The 20,053-nt window shown below is 53.2% G+C and overlaps 2 protein-coding genes and 1 long non-coding RNA gene across 16 annotated transcripts in view; 1 reads left to right on the top strand and 2 right to left on the bottom strand.

The window, feature by feature from the left end:
- Positions 1 to 25: 25 nt before the first annotated feature.
- Positions 26 to 8,723, bottom strand: Kremen2 (kringle containing transmembrane protein 2). Of its 2 annotated transcripts, XM_021244359.2 has the most exons (10): positions 8,595 to 8,723; positions 3,856 to 4,075; positions 3,441 to 3,615; positions 2,553 to 2,644; positions 2,344 to 2,468; positions 1,998 to 2,151; positions 1,337 to 1,669; positions 1,143 to 1,268; positions 977 to 1,055; positions 26 to 725 (listed from the first exon to the last, which is right to left on the bottom strand). In XM_021244359.2, exons 2-10 carry the CDS (start codon positions 3,941 to 3,943, stop codon positions 515 to 517), a joined length of 1,383 nt encoding a protein of 460 aa, XP_021100018.1. In that variant the 5' UTR covers positions 3,944 to 4,075; positions 8,595 to 8,723; the 3' UTR covers positions 26 to 514. The 2 variants fall into 2 exon arrangements, with proteins under 2 accessions (XP_021100018.1, XP_087059094.1); XM_087202968.1 differs by lacking the exon at positions 977 to 1,055.
- A 318-nt stretch (positions 8,724 to 9,041) lies between these two features.
- On the top strand, positions 9,042 to 11,293 carry LOC147820957 (uncharacterized). Its single transcript, XR_015447959.1, has 4 exons — positions 9,042 to 9,219; positions 9,299 to 9,355; positions 9,440 to 9,556; positions 9,642 to 11,293. It is a non-coding gene; the product is annotated as an uncharacterized LOC147820957 (long non-coding RNA).
- A 4,285-nt stretch (positions 11,294 to 15,578) lies between these two features.
- Flywch1 (FLYWCH-type zinc finger 1) overlaps positions 15,579 to 20,053 on the bottom strand; it is a 35,846-nt gene continuing 31,371 nt past the window's right edge. For all 13 annotated transcript variants that reach the window (XM_087202964.1, XM_013065645.3, XM_013065644.3 and 10 more), the window contains one exon: positions 15,579 to 16,590. In XM_087202964.1, the coding sequence (XP_087059090.1) occupies positions 16,551 to 16,590 (40 nt within the window). In that variant the 3' untranslated portion in view covers positions 15,579 to 16,550. The remainder of the gene's footprint in view (positions 16,591 to 20,053) is intronic.

Here is a 20,053-nt window from a genome sequence, read left to right as displayed (position 1 = left end):
TTTCCAGAAGGCTCCACCAAATTCGTTCTGTGAAATGCCTTTCATTTGCATGAATACAGGCAATCCTCTGCTACTGTACCTCATTAACATAGCTGCTCCCTCCATGTAAGAACTATTGAGGCCTGTACAAAAATAGGCCTTTTACTTAAAGTCGAGGGTGATCTTTTGACACTTTTGTTGACCGCTGACCTTTCACTAAGGACAGCAGTCCAGGACCACCACAAGAGAAACTCAAAGACTGCTGAAACCAGAGACCACCCCCACATTGAGGTCCGTGGGTTGGGAGGCTGGATTTTTCTTGTCCTTTGGCCTAGCTCACTTGGACCCTGAGGGTCAGCCCAAGTTCCAACAATAGCACTAGATGGTTCCGCTCCAGTTTCTGGTCTCCCCAAGATGACCAGAGGCCGATCTGCCTTTGAAGGGGTGGAAGACCGAGGTAGGGTGCAGTGTAATGTCTCAGGTGTCCATCTCAATGGCACAAGGTCCCATGTCCTATGGACCCTGTGGGTCGCAGTCAGAGAGCAGAGATGAGTGAGCGCAAGGAACTCTGGCTGGAAGCACTCAAGGGCCGGTAGCCCAGGGCAGGACCTTCAGCCGGGGGGTCTCCAGTAGGACAGGGCATAGCCATCCCTCTGGGCCTGTGGTACCACACGGCCCAGCTTCTCCCAGGGCCCCGGGAAGGTCCCAATGCTGGTGGGCCTTTTCCTGGAGCCAGCAGACAGTTCCTAGAGAGGGAGCAGATGTCAGCTGGACCCCTACTCAATCCCACCTCCAGTGTCCTATTCTGCCTGGGATCCCACATGTGGCTCTCTGTGTGGACCCAAGGCCTTGCCCCCTCAAGAGCACAGGCATCCCCTCCTAGCTTCGCTCCCACCTTGGGCCCCAAGTCCCCCACCGGGGCCCCATGCCCCTGGGCTCCGAGATGTCAGGCTCCCGGTGCTTGGTCCACCCTCAGGCCCTGCCCCAGCGCCCACACCGTCGGTGCAGGAGACGAAGCAGCAACAGGAACAGGAGGAGCAGCACAGAGACAACTGTCACAGATGAGAAGACCCGGGCTGCGGGCACACGGGTGTGGTTAGGACAGGGCCCCCCAGGGCCTGCTTCCTGACTCACCCCCACCGCCTACTTCTCATGTGCCTCACCCCCCACGGCAGCTTGCAGAATCACAGGTCTGGGGCTGCAGCTCGCATTGGCCCCTCCAGACGTCTCAGCCGGGGTCTGGGCTGATTCCTTGGTGTGCTCGCGGTCCTCGAAGACATTCTGCAGCCCTGAGGGGAGCCAAGCGTGAGGCGGGGCGGAGGCACTGGGAGGGGGCGGGGGCCGGGGCGAGGCTCACCGCGGTAGGTGAGTGCGAAGCCCTGTGCGTGGCCACGCGCGTCGCTGCGGAAGGTGAGCAGGAGCGCAGCGACCCGCAGGCGCAGAGGCCCGGGCGGCGGCGGGCGGGTGCCGTCGAAGGCCCGCAGTAGGCTCCCCGAAGGGGCGTCGCGCAGCTCCAGCCTGTCACGTGGGTCCGCCAGCTCGAAAAGGCGGAAGGTGAGCTCCAGCGCCGCGCCCGACGGGCCCACCACCCAGCTGCAGTTCCGATCTGGCCCATACTCGTCAGGAAAGTCCGGGGAGTAAATGACACCCTGAGGCGCCGTCCAGTTTCCCTGGCAGGAGCCCACAGACACTGCGCACAGGGCCAGTGGTCAAGACCCTGAGGTCAGCGGAGCTGTCCCTTAACGACCGCAGCTCCCAGTCCAGCTAGGCCCCAACCCAGGACAGCCCAGTCCACTCATGAGGCCCCACCCCAAACCGAGATCCCGCCTGACTTCCTTCCATAAGCCCTGCCTTTGGAAAATCTTTGCACAGGTCCTGCTCTCCAGTGCCCTCTGCTGACCTGCTGTCAATTCCGATTCTCTCCCCAGGCAGGAACCCCAGCCTACCACTTCCCCTTCCCTGATTTTGTCCCTATTAGGTGATGGCACGCTTGGTCCCACCTAGACTTGCATCCTCACCTTCATAGATGCCTAGCCGCCCGTCGCCACCACACAGCTGGCCTGGGTGGCCAAAACAGATCTGGTCACAGTCGGTGGCAGGCGCCCCTCGTCCCCGGGCCAAGTCGCTTTCAGAGCCACAGAAGCAGGCATAACCAGCCTCCACGCCAGCCAGCTGGGAGCACAGACTAGGTGACCCCCAAGGCAGGGACATGGGTAGGGGTGGAGTGGTGGGGTCAGAAGTGGGAATCAGGCTAAAAGTTCGGAATCAGTCAAGGTTTGGTGTCTGAGTGTTGGGAGTTGAGTGGAGTCCTGAGGTCAAGGTCAGCCAGGGGTCATTGCTCAGTGCTCATGGGCAGTACTGTACCTGATAGCCCTTCATTCGGCAGAAACGAAGGCACACCTGGACCGTGAGCTTCGTGGAGGTGCCACTGGGACCACTGAGAGCTGGGGGTGTGCCAGAGTCCACAAAGCAGCCCAGGTAGCCAGGCACTGAAGGGACAGTGGGGTCAGGCTCCCACCTCCAAAAGCAACCCTCCCACTGCACTTCCCCCTCTCTCACCCAGGCCCACTCACTGTGACACGTGGGGATGTCACAGTAGCGCCAGTAGATGCCCTCCTCTGTCTCAGCCACGTAGCACCATGGCTGCACATCACCATCAGGGTTCCTGGCGGAGTTGGGGGGTCAGAATCCCATTGTGTCTATGTGCAATGTGCCACCAAGGTTCCACTTGTTAGAAGCTATGTACACAGGTTCTAGTTTTCTCCATGTGTTTCTGGACATCAACTTGCAAGTGGTGGTGGAAGTCATTAAAGGGACCTTGAGGGCTGTTGCTGGGACTTGACCTCATATTTTAGGACTTTACCCTTGCTTAGTCTTGGCCCCACCCCTGCCTCAGAGCCCTATTATTGATTGGTTGATTGATTGAGACAGAGTCTCACTATGTAGTTCAGGCTGGCCTTGAACTCACTGCGATCCTCCTGCCACCCGCCTGAGTGGAATTGCAGGTATGCACAACAGTGCCCCGCTTAGAGCAGTGGTGATGAGCCACAAGCTTTGCAGTCCAGAGAAGTGGCCTCCTAGGTCCCTGCCACTCCAGCCCAGCTGTGGCTCGGATCCAAATCCCTCCATCACGCGGAGTTGATGCCACTCAAAGAAGTACGGCAAGAGGCTGTCTCTTTTCTCTAGAGCTCCCCTCTGACCAGGCGCTGGCGAACCGGCCCCTGATCCTCTCTCGGCCCTGACCTGAGCTCTGCAGAAGTTAGGCAGTTAAATCCTAGCCCTTTTGCGAACAGGTTCTGCGCATCCCGCCCCGCCTCCCATGCAAGATACACCCCCGCCCAGAGTGCTTTGGCCCCGCCCCTAGATCCTCAGGCTGAGCCGAAGCGCAGACCTCCGCGAGGGCCCACCCGAGTCCCGCTCAGGGCACCGCCCGCAGCGAGGCGTCCGGCCTCGCCGCTCACCTGCAGAAGTTGTGCGCGCCCAGCCCCCAGCGGCCCTGGGGGTCACTGGCGCTGCTGTAACTGTGCTGCTGCGTTTGATCCCAGAAGAGACACGGGCGTCCGGTCCCGCGCGGGCCCGTGTGGTTCTGCTGGCCACGGTAGTCGGCGCCATTCACCTGGAAGCACTCGGACAGACCTGCCGGGCAATTGCGAGACCTGGGGAGACTGGCCGCTCCTACGGCATCCTAGGGCACCCCCCAGACTCCCGCCCGGGTCACGGTCAACACCCCCGGCGTCTGCCCCCGAGGGGCCCTCGGGCTGCTCAGCTGCTCCAGCCACCTGCTCTGCCGCCTCTCCACCCTCGGGCCCCCACCAGCCCTGGTGCAGAGGCTGAGGACGGAGCGGCGACCGTGACCTGGCCCCATGCCTGACTCACCTGGACTGTTCAGGCTTCCTGCCCAGGCCCTGCGCGGCTGCAGCAGCGGGAGAAAGAGGAGGAGCCCCGGCAGGGCCCGTGTCCCCATGGCCCCAACCAAGGAGTCGTCCTGGCCCGGACACCACCGGACCGCCCCTGGGCTGCTCCGGGGGTCTCCTGGGCGACCTTGGAGGCGTTGTCTTTGCTGTTCTCCTCTCACTCTTTGGGCCGCGCTGTCTGCCTGGGGGAAGATATCTCCCGGGGATCTTTGCCTCCCAGGGTCTGTACCTCTCGGAGGTGTCTCTCTGCCCCGTCCCCCCCCCCCCCGCCCGGGGGTCAGGCTGGGAGCTGTCTCGGCCTTCTCTGCTCTGGGTAGTGCCTCAGCCTCCACACCCTCAACCTCCCGCTGTGCCTGGCTGCCGGCGTCTCCCTCGCCTGGGTCTCTAACGCGCTAGCTTCTGTCCCCCTCGCTTCCCCCGCTGGTCCCCCCACCCAGGTAGGACAGGAAGCCCCGCCCGGGACAGGAGCGCAGGCAGCAGGTCCAGACGCCTCCCACTCCCGCCCGCCCGCCCCCACCCCTCAGGACCCCCAATGTCACGGTGAACCACTCCCCGCCTCTTCCCTCTCCTTCTCCCAGGGTCAGTGCGAGTTCTAGTGGAAGGGCGTGGAGGGGGACAGGCCGAGCTAGCAGGCAAGGGATCCTCAAGGGGGACGTGCAAGATCCCCTCCCGCTGCAGCAGGGAGTCTCCAGGTCACAGGCACCCTCATTCAAGTTCCTGCGCTCTCTCCCCCTCGGTCACCCATTCATTGCCAGCAGCTCACAAGCTCGCTCACGCTCCTTCCCCAAGTCCCGACGCCTCCGGGTTCAAGGAGGAAGTGCCACTCCCTGCCCCCGCACCCGCGAGACAGGCGAACATCGGTGGGCCCTCGGTCCGGGACAGGCAGGGGCAGCTGGTGTCTGGGGAGGAAAGCAGCTGCGCCCCTGGCCCCAGCCTCTCCCCTCCCTTCCCCTCCTTCCCAGGACCCCATCCCTGGCGCTCGGAAGCTTGGGAGTGCTGTGGAATTCCCCCAGCGGTGCCCCCCACCTGGCGGAGGAGGGGGAGGGGAGCAGGCCCAGGCAGGCGTGGGGGGAAATTCCCCGCCCCCTCCTCCTGGGCCCGACTCCTCAGAGTCCTCTGATCTCCTAGCGCCGCCAGCCCGCTGCCCCCAGGGTTTGGGGGGAGGCCAGCGCAGGTGCGTGGGAGGGCGGAGGCAGAGCTAAGAAGTAGGTGGAGGGAGGCAGGGGGGCCCAGATCCCTTGCCCATTAGTCCAGCCTGCCACCCCACACCGAGGCCTCGGAGGCTGTCTACAGGAGGCCCTGCTAGCCCTCTGCTCCCAGCCTGACACCCATTTTGGGGACAAATGGAAAAGCAAGATTTGGGGACAGGATGGCATAGGGAGGATTCAGAGAGACTAAGGTGCTCCTGTTGGTGATTTCCCCCCCCCCCCCCCCATTGCAGTTACTGCCTCAGGAAGGCTTCTGGGGTTGGGGGCATGTACGGCAAGATAGGATGTTAGAAGGAGGAGGCCCACTGTCAGGGTGCCCCCTCCAGGCTGAGCACTGGAGTGGGATTCTCCTTCCTATGCTGGCCTTATGCTGAAATCCACCAGACATGCCCTAACCAGAGAGCGGTCAGGGATCACCTGTCTACCAGGGTCTCCCTATCCCTCCTACCCGGAGCCCATGAAGAATGTCAGGGTGCAGGCTCTGGAAGAAGGGGTGAGGTAGAGGAACAGGGACAGTCAGGATGCCCATGTTCTAAGTGACAATCATGGGAGGGTCGGTGGGGGAACCACACAGATGAGCATAAAAGAACGGACAACCTCGGGGACTGGTCTGACCAATCCTGCCTCCCTCAGAGGGCAGCTGAGGAGATAAGCCAAGGGCCACAAGTCCTGTCTCAGGTTGCTCCTGGAAACTCTCAGAACTAGAAGGCCTTGGAGCTCTTTATCCCCACCCTCACCCCCAGCATTCAGCACACAGTGCTCTGCAAGCAGCAGCCTGTCTGTGCTCCTGAGGCCCATGCTCGGCGGGGGTGGGTGTGGGCTGTCGAGGTTTTTCTCTCTCCTTTCTCCAGACCCACCAACTCCATTCAGAGGCCCTTGGAAGCTGGTGTGGTGTTGGAATTGGGATTCAAGCACTCTGCTTGCCTCGACCCAAGCACTAGTTGCAAATGCTGTCCTCATCCCGTACTGCTTTGGGGGTGTGTGTGGGGAGATCCCTGACTCTGCAGGAATCTCTGAGTATAGAGAGGCATTAGCTCCCTCTTGTCTTCTTTTGGGTGTCTCACATCCCTGCAGTGCATTTCACAGATGGGGAGACTGAGGCCAGGGAGGGGCAGAGGCCAACCTAAGGTCGCTGGGGCCTGAGAGCCTGACTCTGGTGGTAGGCTGGCACACAAAGCAATGAATTCACAGGCACAGGCCTGTCACATGGGGGCAGCAAAGAGCAAGGAGCCCAAGACTTGGGCTCGGATGGAGAAGTGTCCTAAACCAGGAAGGGCCTTCTCCTTTCCTCCTTTGGGGCAAGTGATGCCAGAGTCTCCTGGTCCAGTGGGGAAGGTGGTGAAAATGTGGGGGACATTGAGACGAGGAGCCACTTTGTCCCAGTAGACATCCCCAGGAGGTAGGTGCTGCTTGAGCCCAGTCCTTTTCCGAGCAGAGCTGGTTGGTCAGAGGGAGGGTGGACCCAGTGTGGAGTCAGCATCTGGGTTCCACCCAGGGGCTGCTCAACTGCTTTGGTCTTGTCTCTTTTGTTTTTTCACTTTCCAGTGGGGATAAATTTTCCTTTAGGGCCTGGCCCTCGTGGCAGGGTACATCACAGCCACCAAGGCAAACAGAGGAACTAGAGATGATCTGTGTGCAGCAAACAGCCCTGGGGGCCCCTGGGCAGGTCCTGGGGGAAATGAACAGGTAGGCCTCATCTCCAAGCCCTGTGTCCACCTAAGTGTGACCCGGGAGAGGGATGCAGGCCGAGGAGCACCTTCCCAGGAGCTCAGAAAGAGGCTCCCTGCAGAGGGGTCCCAGAGTCTGACTCTGCAGTCCTTTCTCGTGGGAGAGCCTTATCCTCCCACCTGCTCCACCCACTGTGTTTACTGGTGCTGGTTCCTCCAGCTCCTGTGCAAACCACTGGACCCTGTTTCCCTGCCTCCCTTGCATTAGGTGTGGTTATGGGAGCAAGTTCGGCACACATCCTCATCACTACCAGCAGCTTGTTAGAAATGCAAGTCCATCTCACAGTCTGCCTTTCCCCAAGATCCCTGGGTGTTAAAGTTTGGGATGTAGGCCCCTTCTAGGCTGCTCTGCACCAACCTCAGTTTCTCTCTTCTGTCACTGACAGAGTGGAGAGGATGCCCAGGATACACCAGAGTGGTCATGTTAATTGACAAGGATGCGAGTGCTGAGTGACCTGTGGAAGGTGCCACCAACCAGACATGCCAGTGTAGGCCTCTCTGTGATTGAGGAATAGGTGTGTGTGTGTGTTTATGTGAAGCCCCTGACATGGGGGTTTGTGTGGGACACAGCTGGCATTGCCCACCATAACTAGCACACCCTCCCTTCTACATCTGCCTTTTTTTCTTTTCAGTACTAGAGATTGAACCCAGGGCCTTTGCACTGAACTATATCCTCAGCCTTTCTTTCTTTCTTTCTTTCTTTGGCACTGGGGATTGAACAAGACCTTGTGGTTGCCAGGCAGATGAGGCGCCACTGAGCTAAATCCCCACCACCCCTCTTTTATTTCTTTCCTTCATTATTTATTTATTTATTTATTTGAGACAGGGTCTCTCTGTGTAGTTCACACTGGCCTTGAATTCACTATGTAGCCCAAGCTGGCTTCTAACTTAAGGAAATCCTCTTGCCTTGGGCTCCCAAGGGCTGGGATCACAGTCATGGACCAAGCCTGGCCTCTTATTTTTGAGATAGGATCTTGCTAAATTGCCCAAGCTGGGCTCACACTGGATCCTCCTGTCTCAGCCTCTTGCATCACCACACCAGATTTTCTACCCACCTCTTTTCACCTGTATTTTGTTCCTAAGGCTTCTATAACAAAGCTCCAAACTTTGTTTTTTTGGGGTTTTTTTTGGTACCGGGGATTGAACTCGGGTCCTTGCGCTTGAGCAGCAGGCGGTGGAACCACTGAGCTAAATCCCCGGCCCAAAGCTTCAAAATTTGGATGGGTCAAACAACAGAAAATTATTGCCTCACATTTTGGAAGCCGTAAGTTGGAGATGGCAGTGTCAGCTGGGCTGGTTCCCAGGCTATTTTTGTCCCGTGCCTCTCACTTAGTTTCAGGTGGTTTGTGTCAGTTGTTGGCATTTCTTGGCCTATAGGAGCATCACTCCAAGCTGCTGTTATCATCACATGATGCACAGGCCTGTGTCCAAATCATCCTTCTCCACCCCACCCTCACCCCACCTGTCTTCAACCCTTCTCATTCCTCAGCCCTGGGCCCTTTCTTTCCTCTGGGACTAAGCCTAGTGCTTCCCTCAGGCTGAAAATACCGCTCTCTCATTGTCCTTCACTGGGCCACTTCCGGCTTCAGATCTCTGAAGGGCCTCCTCTGGGGTTGCTCCCCTCATCCTATCCCTCTCACCTCAGGCTACCTGGCGCTACCCCGACCTGGGGAGCCAGCGAGGACCGCATAGTGGCAGGTCCCTCCTCCATGCCAAGAGCATGCTCATCCTTGCACAAGAGGCCCAAAGTAAGGAGCTAGGCTCACCTCCAGCTGGCAGGGGTATGTTGCCGCCAGCCTGTCCTGGGTGCTCTTGTCACCAGCCTGGGCACATTCAGGAGAGACCCAGGTTTGGAAATTCACTTTGATTTTGTCATTGCTCTCCTAGGATGTGACAAATTTCTTGATCGCCCCAAGCCTCAGTTTCCCCACGATGCCACCAAATGCTCACAGCTGGGGAAACTGGATCCTTGGCAGTCAGTCGTCCAGCAACTTGGCCTTGGAGAAATGGAGGCCCGGGGAGTGGGTGAGGCCAGCAGCCAGTGCAGACCCAGGAGTGGTCTCCTGGGGGCGCCTGAGGACTCTGCCTCCTTGGGAATCCACGTGACTTGCTGGAAATTGGTCTGTCCGGGGCTGAGCTGAGGACTTTTGCGACGGTGTAGTCCATCTGTCTGTCTGTCCAGCCAGCCCATGGTGTCCCTGTGCAGGGGCAGGGAGGGGCCCCCTTTAGGGCTGGGGCATGTAGGGTGGCCAGGCAGCTTCCTCCGGCCCCTCCTTATGGCAGGCAGGGCAGGACAGCTTTCACTTTCGAAGGTCCGGGGAGACCCACTGCTCGCAGGCAAGCTGAGCTGGTGTGCTGTGTGCAGTGAGTGTGGCCCGATGGTCCAAGGTGGTAAGTGGGTGTCGAGGGCCTCTGGGAGGGCTGCTGGGTGGGCAGAGCACAGCCTGCAACTCTCTCTCACCCCTTCCAGACAGGTGAAGAGTCAGTCATGAGCTGGTTCCAGAAACAGCTGGTCTGGAACACAAATGTGAGAGCCGCCCCCCTTCCTCCATCTCCTCTCCCTTTTCTCTGTCCTCTCTCCCATTCTGTCTTCCCTCTCCTCTCTCCCCAGCACTATGGCAGTGGCCGCGGCAGCCAGGGGCTGCAAATGCCCATAGGCATCCCCATCGCGCTCGGAGTCCTGGCCCTCCTCACCCTCCTGGCCCTGGCCTGTAACTGCCTCAAAGAGGTGCCTGATGCCCACAACCCCATGCCCCCTGTGCCTCCCCCATGCTGGCTCCTCACCCTCCTCACACAGCCCTCTGTTCTCCCAGGCCTGGAAATCCAAGTTGAGGCCCTGCTGCCAGAGATGGTGGCTCCCTCACCCTGGAAATGACCTGCAGCTTGTCTCCCTTCAAAGCCTGGATGAGGGACTGCTGGGAGCCCCCTCTACTGAGCCCAGCACACCACAGCTGCCTTCCCCTCCAGCCCCCTGAGGGATCCTAAGCTTCGGATCAGAGAAGGCTGGAGTGTTGGCCTAGCACCTAGCAAGCACTCACAAATAATCTGTTAATGTGGACAGTGGGACTTGAGTCCATGAAGGGAGGGCAGTGGGGTGCTGGGGGGCATAAAGATGGTGGCACTCAGGAATGGGCACCCTCTCCCAGCTGTGGCATTGACTCCTTGAAGCAACCTTGAAGTGGCAGAGATTCTGTTACTCCCACTCTTAGCAGTAACCTCCCCTTTCAGGGTAAGGGGGTGACCCAAAGGATAACCAGGGACTCAAAGGTAACTGGTGAATAGCAGGGTGGGGAGAGGGGAGGCCAAATATTGCCAAGCAGGTGGTGGATGTTGGGCCTGGCCCCCCAGGCTGTGTGTCTGGCCTCTCCCCCAAGAGGATACACCCCCTCCCTATACACTGGCCCCTTTCCAGGACCACAGGCAGGGCCACTTGGACCCCTTCAGAGGCTCCAAGCCTTTCTGCTTCAGCTTGGGCAGCATAGGAGACGGTAAGGTCCACCTGAGCATGTGTGGGTGGGTTCCCCGGCTGGGGGGCACAAAGCTAGAGGGGACCCCATGCTCACCTTCCCAGACCCAGCAGAGCCACCCTCCTAAAGTAACACTGCCTGGGTTCCTGAGCTCAGCCTCTAGGGCTATGTGACAGCATTTCCTGGGACAGGGAGGGAAAATTAGTAAGGGAAGTAGGTTAAGGGTTGTGGTCAGCAGAATTCTCAGATGCTGCCTCTGGGCATCCACATGCTCCCTGAGCCTGTGCCCTGCTGCGTGGACAGACACACAACTGCTAAATGTACCAGATGTCTCCCTTGTCATCAGGTTGTGTTATGTGGCAACAGTGAAGGGATGTTTCCAGATGTAATTAAGGTCTCTAATCAGTCAGAATGGTGGTACATACCTGTAATCCCAGCACTCTGGGAAGCTGAAGCAGGAGGATCTCAAGTTTGAGCTCAGCCTAGGCAACTTAGCAAGAGCCTGTCTCAAAAATAAATAAATAAATAAATAAAAGAGAGGGGGGCTGAGGAGTTGTCTTTGAGTTAAACATCAAAAGGCAGATGGGGCAGAGTGTGATGGTACACATCTATAATCCCAGCAATTTGGGAGGCTGAGGCTGGCAGATGGCTTGAGCACAGGAGTTAAAGGCCAGCGTGGGCAGCATAAGAGCCTGCCTTTCAAAACCAAACCAAACCAAAAAGGAGAGTGTGGGGAGATGAGCCAGGAGGGCCTGACTCTGCCAGTGAGCCTTAGAGTGGAAGTAACAGAGATGCTTCTCTGGCTGCTGAAGAAGCAAATAGCCTCAAGTTCCATCCACAGCTTTGGAGAAATAACTTCTGCCCATAGCCATGCAAGCTTGGAAGAGGACCCTGTACCATGACTACAACCTGAGAGACCCTGGGCTGAGGACCCCCTTCAGCCCTCCCAGACCCCTGGGTCACCAAAGTGTGAGACAATAAATAGCCATTTTAATCCATCAAGTGTGTGGTGATGTTTTGGGCAGCAAAGTGTGTCCCAAAGAGGACAAGCTGTGTGCTGTGAAGTTGGCAAGGATAGGGCTCTTGTAGGCCAAGGGCTTTGAGGGGTTCAGGGGGATCCTGGTGGGAGTCTTCTCAGCCCAAAGCGGACCCTGAAGGCAGGCGAGCATCCTGGCCAGGCCCTGTCCCTTGCCTGGGACTTCAGACTGGGGACAGGCTATGGATGGTCTCCTCCTCAGGGAGCTGGAAGCCTTCTATTGGAGTGGGTGGAGGCGGCATCGGGACCAGCAGCAGGTGGTCTGAGGTCTGTGGGACACTGCCCAGTTGTCTCCAGAGGCCTCCTGGGATACATCTGGCTTCTGGTCCCTGAGCAAGGTAGTCATTTCTGATATGGAACCAGGCGGAGGTGTCCTGGGGCAGGTGCTATGTGATACGATATGCATTTGAAAAAGCTCCTTGTTCTCAGCTATCATGGGGCCCACTGGAGGTGGGGGTGCATGTAGGGGCTGCTACAGTCACTGGTGTGAGTGGCCGGGGCCCAGCTGAGTTGGGGGCCAAAGGATGGGAACCTCTATTAATACAGGGACCCACTAAAGGGTGTTCTTTATGATGCCTTACTCAGATTCTCCAAATCCTCTCAGCACTTGATCCCAGAGGAAGGAGCCTCCTTTGGCCAATTAACACTCAGGGAGACTGGGGATTTAGCTCAGTGGTTCCATCGCCTGCCTTGAAAGCACAAGGTCCCGAGTTTGATCCCTGGTACAAAAAAAAAAGCCAAAAACTTCAACTATCCTTATACAACTTAGAAAATGTTACATTAATCCAAAGTAGCAAGTCTTATTGGAGTATTTATGTTTGTTTTCTCAGTACTTTTTTTTTTTTAAAGTTTAAAAGTGTAATTAAACCTATATTTTGTGATTGATTTTGGTCTGTGCTTTGAAATTCTTTCCCTTCTCTTTTTCTCAATTTCATAAATGAAGATATGTTTAGATACTGAATTTGTTTAGACATTGAATGATAGTGATATAGGCACAATTGATCATAGTGGTTGTACTTTGAAGACAGACTTTTAAAAATAAACAATTTAAAGCAAACAAACAAAGTTTGAGTTCCTTGTCCACATTTTTGCTATTCCTTGGGAATGTTTTTTTCTTTTGGTACCAGGAATCGAACTCAGGACCTTGTGCTTGCTAGGCAGGTGTGCAGCCACTGAGCTTGGGAATTACTTAAGGACAGTTTCACTGTGTTGCCCAGGCTAGCCTTGAATTCCTGTGCACAAGCAATCCTTCTGTCTCAGCCTCTTGAGTAGCTGGGACTACAGGCATATTCCACCATGCTAGCTAATTTTTATTTTTAATTCATGAGATTGTTGTGCTCACTTCAGCAGCACATATACTAAAATTCATGAGACTTTTTTTTTTTTGTACTGGGGATCGAACTCAGGACCTTGCACTTGATGAGACTGTTTTTGCAGTCATGACAAGAGCACAGAGACACATGCCAGTGCCCCATGGTGCAGATATAATATTTTTTACTTTTTCTGCAGTACTGGGGATTGAGCCTTGGAGTTCCCACATGCTAGGCAAGAGCTCTACAAATGAGCTACATCCTCATCCCTTTTGTTTTTGTTTTATTTGGATTTTGGTTTTGTTTTGAGGCAGGGTCTCACTATGTAGACCAGGCTGGCCTTGAACTCACTATGTATATCAGGAAGAACTCAAACTCGTAATCCTCCTGCCTCACCTCCCCAGTGCTGCGATTACAAGTGTCATTGGACCTGGATCCTTTTTTTTTTTTTTTTTTTGGTACCGGGGATTGAACTCAGGACCTTGAGCTTGCAAGGCAGGCGCTGGAACCACTGAGCTAAATCCCTGGCCCTATTATTTAAAAAAATTAATTTATTAAGCTGGGCATGGTGATGCACACCTGTAATCTCAGCAGTCAGAAGGCTGAGGCAGGGGAAATGCCATGAATTTGAGATCAGCCTGGGCTACACTGCGAGGTCAAAGACAGCATGAACTACATAGTGAGACTCTATCTCAGAAAACCAACCAACTAGGGGCCAAGGATTTAGCTCAGTGGTTCCACCGCCTGCCTCGTATTTAAGTGCAAGGTTCCAAGTTTGATCCCCAGTACCAAAAAAAAAACCCCAACCAAATGAACAAAAAATAAATAAGGGGAAAGCCAAAAAACGTATACACATTTTTTTTTTCTTGGTACTGGGGATCGAACTCAGGACCTTGTGCTTGTAAGGCAGGCAGTGGCCAAATGTATACTCATTTTAGGAAAATAAAAATAGTATATTTTTTCAACAGATGGTGTTACCCTCGTACGGGGGACCCTAGAGGATGTTGTGTATCACAGAAAACCCACTACTCTGCCGGCCCTTAGAGAAGAAACTGAAAATGCATGTGCAGTAATCTCAACGACCAAGGTTACCCAAGCAGCTCATGGCCACCACTTTAAGCATCTCTTGTAATTGTAGGGGCCAAAGGTAACTTGAATTAATCTCATGATGTTTCAGTAAATTTAGTACTAAAATATTTATACACATTTTTCTTTTCCTGAAATGTGTATACATTTTTTTGGCGGACTCTATCATTAATTTGGCAGGACTGGGGAATGAATCAAGGAGTGCTCTACAACTGAACTACATCCCCCCCACCGCCCTTTTTGAGACAGGGTTTTGCTAAATTGCCGACTTGAACCTGTGAGCCTCAAGCCTTAGCTTCTCAATTAGCTGGGATTATGGCATTGGCAATAACATCTGGCTTAAAATGGGGTGTTTGGGGGGAATCTCTTGGCAGAGCACGGACAGGGAAGCAGAGGGGGGCTGATCCACAGCAGCATCTAGGAGACTGTTGGTGCGTTTTGTTCTGTGACAGGACAGGTCTGGGGACGTCTCCCTGCCCTTGAATCACAGACGTATAGTTGTGAGTGGCCAAGTGGATCTGGAACAGAGCTGGGTGGCCTGCAAAGTTGTCCAGGGAAACAGCTGTATTGGCACCCACATCCATCTGGGAGTCCTCAATCCGAGCACTGTGGGTGTCCACCTGTCTACACACTTACACGGGCCATTGTCAGCAACATGTGTCCTAAAAAGCAGAGATGCTCTCCTCATGCCCACTTTCGGGTGCCCAGACCCTAACCAAGGTGTGGAGGACTGTGACATGTGAATAGGGAAGACACCAGTCAGATCTACGGAGCCCCAAGGTGCAGGCTGCAGAAGCAGCAGATGGCACGGGCTGGGATGGAGCTTCCTATCTGCGGAGGGACTGACTGGAGGTGCAGTGTGGTGGCAGAAGCAGCTGTCCTTTGAGTGCAAGTGCCTTCTCTGGCTGTGGTGCCAGAGGAGGGTGTGGTGTGCGGAGGGAGTCAGGTGGGGTGCTGTCATAGCCCATCTCTTCGTTCAGCCTCCGGTGGGGGTGCCTCATGGTCAAATGCAGCTGTTTTGAGTGTCCACTGCCAAGGGTCGGCAGTGCTGGGGTGATTGGCAGACAGCAGCGGCATTGGTTGGGAGGTTCCTATCAAATCACTAAGCCCTCTTCCTATTTCTGGTACTGGCAATTTAACCCAATTGAACAGGGCCTTGCCTCAAGTCTACATATCCAGCTCTTGTTTTAATTTTTTTCTTTTTTTTTTTGGTACCAGGGATCGAACTCGGGACCTTGCACTTGAGAGGCAGGTGGCGGAACCACTGAGCTAAATCCCCGGCCCTTAATTTTTATTTTCAGACAAGGTCTCACCAAGTCACTAAGTTGCCCAGGTTGGGCTTGAACTTGGGATCCTCCTCCCTCAGCCTCCCAGAGTGTATTACAGGCATGCACCACCACACCTAGCTTAGACCACCTTCTTGACTAATGGCAGGGAAGGTGGTAGTCAGGGTTGGGTCATGCGCCAGAATGACAAATGGTGATTTAGCTGTCCAGAAGGTAGTGGTGTGTATGGGGTGACACTGATCAGTTGGGTACCACTCCTACTTCAAGCTTTTCCAGGCTTCTGCAAGCAAGTTCATGGAAGGCAGTGGCAGCAGACTCAAGCGTCTACCAGCAACATGACCTGCTCCATCAGAGCCCGGGGAGCCCATGGTGCTGCCTCGCCACAAGACCTCTCAGCATCCTTTCTTGAGGTCCCCACTCCAGGCCCCCTAACCCTTCTGCCCAGGGAACTGCCCAACCAAACCCATGACTTCCCAAACACATGGTCCTGAGACTCAAGGATCTGTGGCTTCGTGGTGGCCAGCTGTTGTCACAGACGGGATGTAGACACACAACAGGCCTGCAGTGAGATGGAAAACAGGGTTTATTGGAGGAAGCAGATGAGCAGAGGGCCAGGGGGCACAAGCTGTCACTATTCAACAGACGACAGTTCTGTGGCCAGATTGCCAAGGAGAGGGGACCCTGCCTCTGTACCACATGCTCCCTTCATTATTACAGCGTGGGGAAAGCCTTGGCATGCAGGAGGCTCTGCAGTTCCTGGCAGGTGTCTCTGTGCCCCAGAGGATAGCTCACCCAGACTACCTTGGCAGGTGCTCTGCTAAGCTCCCCAGCGGAAGGAGGACTGCACCTCACTGCCACCTGTCTAACTCTCCACCTTCGTGGTGTGGGTAAATGCAGGTGACCAGAGGGGCACTGGGCAGCCCAGGTGTCTGTCCCGTGCTGGCTGCCACTGCTGGGACAGACGCCTGCCATGGGAATTGTGCATCCGGGCTGACATATCCAACAGGGGCCTGCTCCACTGTGCTTGGGGCTGGCTGCAACCAGTGGGCAGTGGGCAGCAGACGGCTAAAACCCAGGAAGTGCCATCCCTTACTCATCAGGAAGAGACTCATGTGGCTTGTGCCCATCTTCGACGGGTGCTCAGTGGAAGGGGTGAAGCCCCCTGCCTGCTCTGGCACAGGTGACAGTGAACCTGGCTCACACAGGACCACACCCTGCTACAAAGTCCTTGCAAAGTTTGAGCTCTGAAATGGGCTGGGTGCTTGTGGCTCTCGCCAGCCCACAGATGCTCCTTCCAGAGTATTCCATGCCCTGCACTGCCCCTCCCTGCCCGCCATGTGCCACCAGCTCTGGGTGCTATTTTTGCTGACACAGGGACACTGTCCAAGCACAAGAGACCTGTGAGGAAACAGCCATCGATACTTGGGAAGAATGAAAGAACTTGTCAAGCATCTCTAGATGGATGGAAAATGCCTACGTGGACGGGAAGCATCTGGGACACCAGCCAATGGCCTTCTGCTGCCCGCATGGAGACATCTCACTGGGCCCCACAGTCTGGCCTGGTCTTCTTGACGTTCCTGATTGCAAGGGAACACATATGATTACAAAGACTCAACATGGTAGAAACAGATGATAAAAAAAAGATACAGACTCCTGGAATCCTTTTTCCTAAAGATAACCACCAGCTAATCATCTTTATACACACACACCAATTTTTTAAATCCAGGGCCTTGTGCACTCTAGGCAAGTACTCTCTCACTGAGTCCACTCCCAGCCTGAGTCCAGGCTTTTTTTTTTTTTTTTGCAGTGGTAGAGATAAAACCCAGGGCCTTTGTACTGAGCTACATCCCCAGCCATTAGACAATTTTTATTTTGAAAGCCAGGAATAATGGTGTACACTTGTAATCCCAGTACTCTGGAGGTCTAAGGCAGGAGGATCACAAATTCAAGCCAGTTAGGGCAATTTAGCAATTTAATGAGAACCTGTCTCAAAATAAACAAACAAATAAAAAGGCTCCCTGTCTTTTAAAAAATGAGCTGGGGATACAGCTCAGTAGTAGACCATCCAAGGGTTTGATCCTCCAGCACTGACAAAATAAACATTAAAAACTATTTTTTTATAAATAGGATCTTATTACCAAGTTGCTCAGGCTCACCTCAAAATTGCACTCCTCCTGCCTCAGCCTTCAGAGTAACTGGGATTCCAGGCATGAGATACCACACCCAGCTGAATTCAAGCTTTTATTGGGGAACAGCATGCCTGAATGACTGGCAGCTGTCACTGAAATTCTAGAATCTCAGAAGAAAAGCAGTGTTCAGCAAACTCCCAGATGAGTGAGCAAGTGCTATCATCTGGGGACGGCACTGTATCATGGAGGGAAGCGTTTCCGAGACAGGCTCCCGGATGCCAGTGAGCCCCTGCTTGAGCATGCATGTGTCACACTGATTGGGCTTGGGATGTTAAGCCAATCTTGCACTCCTGAGATAATCTCAGTCGGTCCTCTTGTATAATCCTTCTTTATATGCTGGATTCTGTTTGCCGGTTGAGGACTTTTATGTCTACATTCCTAAGTATGTTGGTCTGTACCTTTCTTTTCTTGTGATGCCTTTGCTTGGTTTTGGTAATACTGGCCTTAGACAATGAGTTGGGAAGTTCTCTCCTCTTGTTGGAAAGAATTGGTATTCTTTTTTATGTTTTGAGACAGGGTCTTGCTATGTAGTTCAGGTTGGCCTTGAACTCATTATGTAGCCCAGGCTGGCCTGAAACTCATAGCAATCCTTGTCTCAGTCTCCTGAGTGCTGGGAGTCCAGTGGGTACAAGGCCCAATTTAGAATTCGTGCTAACTCTTTTTTTTTTTTTTGGTACTGGGGATAGAACTTGGGTCCTTGAGCTTGTGAGGCAGGCGGTGGAAACACTGAGCTAAATCCCCAGCCCTCGTGTTAACTCTTATTTAAATGTTTGGTAGAATTTACAAAGTAGAATTACATCTGGTACTGAACCTGGGGCTTTGTGGGAAGTTTAAAAATTACTAATTTGATCTCTTGTAGATCTATTCAGATTTTCTCATATCTTCCTGAGTCAGTGTTAATGGTTTATATTTTTCTAGGCATTTATAAAATCTCATCCAAATTGAGGTGGGGATATAACCCAGTGGTAAAGTGTTTGTATAGCATGAGTGAGGCCCTGCTTTGATTCCCAGCACCAAAAAAATTTTTTCATCTAAGTTATCTAATTTGCTGGCAAGTATGCAATACAATAGTATTGTTCACAATGTCTCTTTATGTTTTTTTTTTCTCTTGTGAGGTCATTGACAATGTATAATTTTTCATTCCTGGTTTTAATAATCTTTTTTTTTCTTTTTGATTTTTTGAGACAGGATTTCACTATGCAGTCCAGGCTGGCCTCAAACTTGCAGCAATCCTCCTGCCTCAGCCTCTCAAGTGCTGGGATTACAGGCCTGTCCACCATGCCCAGTTTATTTTAATAATCTGAGTCTTCTCTGTCTTTCTAAATTTTTGGATCAGTCTAGGTAAGGTTTGTCAATTTTATTGATCCTTTCAAAAAAATAAATTTGGGTTTTATTAATTTTACTCTAATTTTCATTACCTTTTTTGGTTGCTTTTCATTTCATTTGTTCTACTTTTTAAGTGTATTCACATGTAAGTTGTTGATTTGACCTTTTCTTCCTCTTCCTCGCTCCCCACTTCTTCTTTTGAGACAGGACCTCACTACGTAGTCCAGGCAGGTCTCAAACTCATGATCCTCCTGTCTCAGACTCCCTTTTTTATTGTTGTTGTTGGTTTTTTTAGATAGTCTTCTTATGTAGTTAAGGCTGGCTTTGAACTCACTATGGAGCCCAGGCTGACTCGAACTCATGATCCTCCTGCCTTCTGGGTGCTGGGACTGTAGGCAGGTGCCACCAGGCCCGGCCTATTTTCTTTTTTAATGTAAGTGTTTACAGCTATAAATTTCCCTCTAAGCGCTTTTTTTTTTTTTTTTTTTTTGAGGTACTGGAGACTGAACCCAGGGACTTTGCACTGAGCTACATTCCCAGCTCTTTTAATTAATTCATTTTTATTTTTATTTTGCAGTACTGGGAATTGAACCCAGAGCCTGAGTGCCAAGCTACATCCCAGCCCTTTTTATTTATTTATTTATTTGTACTGGGGATCAAACTTGGGACCTTGCGCTTGCAAGGCAGGCGGCAGAACCACTGAGCTAACTCACCGGCCCTTATTTATTTTTTAAAATTTTGAGACAGGTTCTCACTAAGTTACTAAATTCTCTGGTCTGGGCTCAAATTCAAGATCTTCCTGCCTCTGCTTCTCAAGAGTCCTAGGATTATGAGTGTGTACCACCATGCCTCAATTCTAAGAACTGATTTTTCTCTATCCCATAAGTTTTAGTACACTGCATCTATTTTTTTAAATTTCTAATTTTCCATATGATGTCTTTCTTGACCCATTATTTTTGTTATTGTTTTTTTTCAGTGTGTTGTGTTGCTTAATTTCCACATACTCATTTCCCAAATTTCTTGTTGCTGATTTCTAATTTCATCCCACTGTAATCAGAAAACATACTTTGTTTCAAATTTATGGAGACTTGCTTCATAGCTTAGATATGGTCTATCCTGGGGCACGTTCCATGTGTACTTGAGAAGAAATAAATTCTCCTGCTGTTGGTGGCTTCCTTCTTGCTCTCCCTTGCTCAATCACATTAGGGGTGTGAGCTGCCATGTTTGAGGACTCCCAAGCAGCCCTAAGAACAGGCCCACGTAGGGCTGAGGATTTAGCTCAGTGTTTCTGCTGCCTGCTGCGCAAGAGCAAGGTCCCAAGTTCGATCCCCGGTACGAAAAAAAAGAACAGGCCCACGTGTGAGGACCTGAGCCCTACAGCTCACAGCATGAGTTTGAGTCACCCTGGAAGTGGACCTCTGGTCCCACTGGAGCCTTCAGATTGATGGCTAAGGCCCTGGGGGCATTCTTTCTTCAACCTCATAAGAGACCCCAAGTCAGAACCACACAGCCCAACCACTCCTGC

This window comes from Heterocephalus glaber, unplaced genomic scaffold, assembly GCF_053883595.1.
Source record: "Heterocephalus glaber isolate CG9 unplaced genomic scaffold, H.glaber_assembly_v1.0 deba00001781, whole genome shotgun sequence".
In the NCBI taxonomy this organism is placed as follows: domain Eukaryota; kingdom Metazoa; phylum Chordata; class Mammalia; order Rodentia; family Bathyergidae; genus Heterocephalus; species Heterocephalus glaber.
The sequence above is the reverse complement of the archived record's forward strand: the minus strand, read 5'-3'. Positions and strand labels throughout refer to the sequence as shown.

Excerpts from the sequence above, each read along its gene's own strand:
- Kremen2 (XM_021244359.2), bottom strand. The coding sequence starts at position 3,943 with ATGGGGACACGGGCCCTGCCGGGGCTCCTCCTCTTTCTCCCGCTGCTG. Across the intron at positions 2,645-3,440 it reads GGCGCGCACAACTTCTGCAG|GAACCCTGATGGTGATGTGC; the intron begins GTGAGCGGCGAG and ends CAACTCCGCCAG. Across the intron at positions 726-976 it reads CTTCGTCTCCTGCACCGACG|GAACTGTCTGCTGGCTCCAG; the intron begins GTGTGGGCGCTG and ends CTCCCTCTCTAG.